This window comes from Leptidea sinapis, chromosome 37, assembly GCF_905404315.1.
Source record: "Leptidea sinapis chromosome 37, ilLepSina1.1, whole genome shotgun sequence".
NCBI classification, from domain to species: domain Eukaryota; kingdom Metazoa; phylum Arthropoda; class Insecta; order Lepidoptera; family Pieridae; genus Leptidea; species Leptidea sinapis.
The window spans coordinates 7,164,200-7,170,195 of record NC_066301.1 but is presented as its reverse complement, the minus strand read 5'-3'; the positions used below and the strand labels follow the sequence as shown (position 1 = coordinate 7,170,195).

Sequence of the window (5,996 nt, the reverse complement as noted above, 5' to 3'; positions counted from 1 at the left end):
TAACATTTTATAACCGTCGTATAATTAAATAATACTCGTTAAGGCACATTGAACTAGAATTAAATAACAACATCGTCGAAGTAAAGGAAAATAATTAATATTAGTATCGGGATTAAGCGAATATTTTGGTCGCGATAATGGCGCATATTCGCTCAAGATACGCAGCAGATCCTCTAGATCAGCTTCAGGCTGCATGAGCGGGAGGTGCCTCGCGGCATATGACGGCCACCCGGCGGAGTCTCTGCACCCGGCGGCCACACCACGTGCTGTCCTCATTACCCAGCACGGCGTGCTTGAAGCTGTAGCGTGCCGCGCCGCTGCGACACAACGACAGTATATATATGTGTACCGGAGTACACACGTGTAACTTTGAAGTGAATCTTCTTTATGGCATATCATTTTACTAGTAGTAAAAGTTCTTAACTTCACAGAAATTGGGTAAATAAGGCTTAAGAAAATAAATCCGTATTAAATTAAAGCTATTTTAGTAGTTTTATTTTATACGGATTAACCGACTTCAAAAAGGAGGAGGTTATCAATTCGATCGGTATTTTTACCAATTACTGTGAGATTTATGATCCGGCTTACGTAATTTTTCTTTAGTTCGATGCAAAATATTTGCCATTTGGTCCCATAAAAAATTTACATAGTTTGGCCCAGTAGTTTTCTTTTTATGAACATTTTTTATGAAAATTTTGTTTACCTCGATGATATAATTGTTTTTTTATGTACGGCTTTTTTAGGAGTTTTCATTCCGGTTGATTATATATAATTATTAACTGACACTAAAAAGTAACAAAAAAAAATACGTTTAAAAAACCGACTTCAAAAAGTGAAAAGTATCAAATAACTAAAAATATAATTTAGTACACCTTTAATATTAATTAAATGCTCTTATTTGTATGTGCTACATATTAATAGCTTTGAAGTCGGTGCCAAGCCAAATGTAATAGTAAGTACCTACACTCGACACGCGTGACTTTGAGCGGGATAGCTTCGTCTAGAACAAATCAACACAAGGGGACAGACACGCCTGGCCAGATAATTACAGTGGGTAAGCTGTTTATAATATTAAGTTTAATTTTGTTTCGGGCTTGGCACCGATTTAAAACCTATCAATAGGTAGCACATATAAATAATAGTACTTTATTAATATTAAAGGTAAAGGTGTATTAAAGTAAAATTTTAATTATTTGATACTTTTCAGTTTTTTAAACGTAGTTTTTTTTATCACTTTCAAACTAATATATCATGCTTAACGACACTATACTGAACTTAGTTATAAACTAAAACAAAATGGCGCGTAACCGAAAATCGTGACGACAATGTAATAAAATTTCTCTCATACGTCAAAGTTTTTTAGCAATAGCCCCTGCGGATCCTCAGCCTACACCATCCTCACCTCATGATGTACAGGCAGCGTCTCTGCAGCAAGGCATCGAACGCGATGTGCGGCCGCTCCTCATGCGTCAGCCTCATTACCGCCGTCGACAGCAAACACAGGCCCGCTATTGTGTCGCCGCAGAACTGCAAATGAACGTTAGATATACGCAAGGACCCTACACACGCCCGCAGATCTTCGACTGGCACTGACCCGCACGGCGTCCACATGCGGCCGGATGTGTCCTGCTGCGGCCAGGTCCAGTACGTGCACGTGGGGCAGCAGGGCAGCGCCCGGGGGGAAGGCTGCCGCTCGTACTCGCGCCAGGGTCGAACTGTTGGCCTCACTCCACGAGCCGCGCTCCGTCTCCCGGTAGCCCTGTATAGCCTGTGGACATAACATGACATGAGTGACCTAGCACTCGTGGCGACAACAATTATTGAAGACCTCGAAAACTTCAAGGAACAAATAAATAAAAAACATAATATATAATATATGTGTGTAATACTTTGATAAACAATCCATCATCATCATCATCAGCCGGAAAACGTCCACTGCTGGACAAAGGCCTCCCCCAAAAATTTCCACGACGATCGGTTCTGCGCTGCCCTCATCCATCGTATTCCGGCGATCTTGACCAGATCGTCGATCCATCTTGTGAGAGGCCTGCCAACACTGCGTCTTCCGGTACTTGGTCGCCATTCGAGGTCTTTACTGCCCCAACGGCCATCTGTTCGTCGAACTATGTGCCCTGCCCGCTGCCACTTCAGTTTCGCAATCGTTTGGACTTTGTCGGTTACTTTGCTTCTCCTACGGATCTCCTCATTTCTGATTCGATCTCGCAGGGAAACTCCGAGCATAGCCCTCTCCATTGCCCTCTGAGCGACCATGAGCTTTCTCATAAGGCCCATAGTTAGCGACCACGTCTGTGTACCGTAAGTCATCACTGGCAACACACACTGCTTGAAAACCTTCGTCTTTAGACACTGCGGTATTTGCGGCAAACAAACCATACAGCGCCACAGTCGACTTCATCACCGTATGGTGTACTACCTAAGTCAATTTATTAAATACCTGAGACTTAAGCATGATGAAATGGGTCGTGTGATTATTATACCAGCTCCAGAACAGAACCAGTTATGAGGCAGAAATAGTTAATGCTACTAAACAGGTAGTACATATTATGTTGTCTCAATGATCAAACTATGTGTAACAGCTAGTCAACTGCTACTAAATGGTACTTATATGTTATGTTTTTTTATGGACAAAGGAGGACTAATGATCGTACAAGTCACCATATGTTAAGAGATCACTACAGCACCAAATTATCTTGCGCCACCAGAGGAATCATAGGAGCATTGTCTACCTTTAAGGAAGGTGTACACACTTTTTTTAACCAATGTTGTATTGTCCTGGAAATAAGGATGCTTATTCCACAGCTTTGCAATACGTGGAAGATAGTTCCTTGAAAACCACACTGTGGAGGTCGGGTTCATATCCTTATTTGTGGGGTGTTGTGCGAAGGTGCAATTTGGCAGCAGGAGTCAGGTGAAACAGCATGTTTTGTCTCAATGATCAGACTGCGCATAACATTTAGTTCTAATGCTACAAAATAATACATATATATTATCCCATAACATCCACAAATAACATACTACTTCGAGTGCTACTAAATACTATATAAATAATAATTGTCCCACACCGCTTTATAAATAGTACATACATTATCCCAGTGATCAAACTCGTATCTCATTCTCTTCAGCTGGGGCTCTACCTCCGCCAGGAGAGAGTTCTCTTCGGCTTCAGATATGAAATCAGGAATCACACGCATATGCTCCAGAACCTGTTTTCTTAGTGCTTCTTCTTCGTCATTTTTCCAGGTTGAATGAAAGTCTATAAAATTTATGTCACCTACAAAAATATTTTGTTATCAATAATCCCATTTTATTTATTAGTTTAATTTGGGACATAAAACAATTGCACATTACATTATTACTTTAGAAAACGAAAAAACAAGTAGTGTTAAGTGCATAATGTACAAAATGTCAATGCTAATTGCTAAATGTAAAAGACTAATTACATAAGAAACAATAGATTGCTTCTACATTATGGTGACTGATATCGGTGAGATACATCTTACGAAAATAATGATGACAAGATGTGTTTATTCCACCAAAGCTTGGGTAGTTCGTGATTTGTGACCAGCTAGAGCCTTGAAGGAAAGACCAATGCGTATTGCTACGATTCGCATGACAACCTCAGGTTTTGGCTGAGTCTTTACTCCTTTTTCACCCCACCAATTTCTCCCCACAAATAATGAGTGGCGCAGTATGCGCTGGCTTTCAGCGTATTGAGAGCCTTTTTACTTCTAACTTGTGTCTGTTTGTACAGAGGATGTGTTGTTATCGATGCTATCGATAGTACCTACGATATACAAACATCTCGTATGTTTGTTGAAACTGAAAGTTCTAAGTAAATCAAAAACAGATTAAACTAGCAACTTATTAATTTTATAATATATTTTCAAAATAGTGTCATTACATAAAGTTTGTTGTGAAAAATCTCAGAAAGACCTTTGGCTGTTTTATTTTTCAAGACTTTTTGGTACTATATGTGAACCAGTACTATGTTGGCATGCTTTCAAGCACTAGGAAATGAATCTTCATTATTATGTAATAGTTAGAAAACAGTTTCCCATGTATTTTTTAAATAGCTTGTTCAATCCTTTCTAGGAAACCAGATATTTAAGTTTGATCTTTATATTGTAAAGCTGTGATGTTCAGATTATTGGTATTAATGTTATTAAGTAGGTACATATGGCTCATAAGTAGATTCACAATATAGAACATGTCACAATTGTTTTTAGATTAATGGAGGACACATAGAAAGATTAGAAACAAATACATCCTTTTCCATTTGCAGCATAGTTCCAATAATGATTAATATAAACCGTACCTACAATATCTTCTACCAAACAGATATAAATTTTCATACATAATTTCTTTAGCAGTTTTTTTATATTTAAATACTGATGTATTCCGAGATATTATTAATTTAAACGTTTGTATAACTTTAGTCTCTTGAATCTAGACAAAAGTATTATAAGAATGTCAAAAAGTTTTTGTTTTGTTTATATAAGTGAGTGAATATTTTTATAATCTGGCAAAAGGTTGAATTAACTAAGCTAAACTAAAATCTATACCATATATGCGTAATAATATAAAAATATTAAAGTCTAAATACTAGCGGTTTTTTAAATGCAATAGTATTTAATAATGTAAATTGCTAGAGTTGTTTCGCTATCTGTATAAATTATAAAATGATCAAAAAAGTTATAACATATAATATATTATAATAATTTCCTTTGAAATCATTATCATTTAAAAAGGTAAAAAGTAGATAACAAAATGTACAAACCAATAGCACTAGTAACAAATTCCTTCGGTTGTTCGCGTAGGATTTCCGTACAGTATGTCCGCGTAATAATGTAGTGCCTAAATTTACAGTTTCTTAAATATGATAACATAATATTAATTTTCATTCTCAGAGTATTCCGGTAAAATTAAATCTTGAAAATTTTCTTCAAACAACAATAAACATAAAACAGCTGAGGTCTGACTTTCATGTGTCAAGTGTCATCTGTCAACACTCATCGATCAGAGACTATAGTTTGCCATTACTAAATAAGAAGCTTAGAATATTAACACTAAACCTATTATATTATTATACACTGCAAGGTATAATTACTTGTATAATTACTTGTATGTAATATGTATATATTCTTTGGTATAATACAATATTCTTTGGTATCCTATTAATAATATTATAAATGTGAAAGTTTGTATGTCTGGATGTATGTTTGAACTTCTTTAACGCAAAAACTACTGATTGGATTTTGATGAAACTTTACAATAATATAGCTTACACACCAGAATAACACATAGGCTATTTATTATTTATAAAACTATCGCGTGAATTATACTTTATATGGCAAAACAACGTTTGCCGGGTCAGCTAGTAATACATATTTTAAGTTTCATGCAATGTTCAAATATAAGTTTTATGTAATGTTTTCAAATTACAAAAATATTAAGCTTGTTGTAGACAAAACTTATTGGATGAAATTGTTTGTGATTTACTTTACTAGTTGTCTACATGTTTATGATCTCATGTTTTATACTTGCTTTAGGCTTGTGAACTAAACTGATAGAAAAAGACACGTCAGTCCAGAGACTGACGTTTCTTTTAATTTTTAACAGTTTAATGCATATATATGTTCATTTAACTACTGGTACTGACAATGGAAAGTGAAGGTGCTGAGGAACTTTATAAGTGCAGTATACATGTATGTACATCATAGATAAGGAAACAAATTAAACAGGAAAACACGCAAGTTCTGATCGCGATCACATTTGAGGAGACGACACCAAGAAGTGGCCCATCTTTCAAAATTTAAAGATTTAAGAATAGAAGACAGAAGTGGATTCACAAATTTTGTTAGGATAATACCAGTAAATTTCGACAATTTGCTTCAACAACTTGCACCAAATATTTCTTGGCAGAAAACACATTATCGAGATGCCATTAGTCCAGCACAGCATTTTTTTTATGGAAA

At 36.0% G+C, this 5,996-nt stretch overlaps 1 protein-coding gene across 2 annotated transcripts; it reads right to left on the bottom strand.

Annotated features, from left to right (window-relative positions):
* On the bottom strand, positions 1-5,012 carry LOC126975776 (alpha-ketoglutarate-dependent dioxygenase alkB homolog 7, mitochondrial). Of its 2 annotated transcripts, none has more exons than XM_050823812.1 (5): positions 4,799-5,012; positions 3,105-3,292; positions 1,595-1,768; positions 1,403-1,527; positions 1-317 (listed from the first exon to the last, which is right to left on the bottom strand). In XM_050823812.1, the coding sequence occupies exons 1-5, from the start codon at positions 4,920-4,922 to the stop codon at positions 185-187; spliced, it is 744 nt and encodes a 247-aa protein (XP_050679769.1). In that variant the 5' UTR covers positions 4,923-5,012; the 3' UTR covers positions 1-184. The 2 variants fall into 2 exon arrangements, with proteins under 2 accessions (XP_050679769.1, XP_050679771.1); XM_050823814.1 differs by having other exon boundaries at positions 3,105-3,274.
* Between the last annotated feature and the right edge of the window lie 984 nt (positions 5,013-5,996).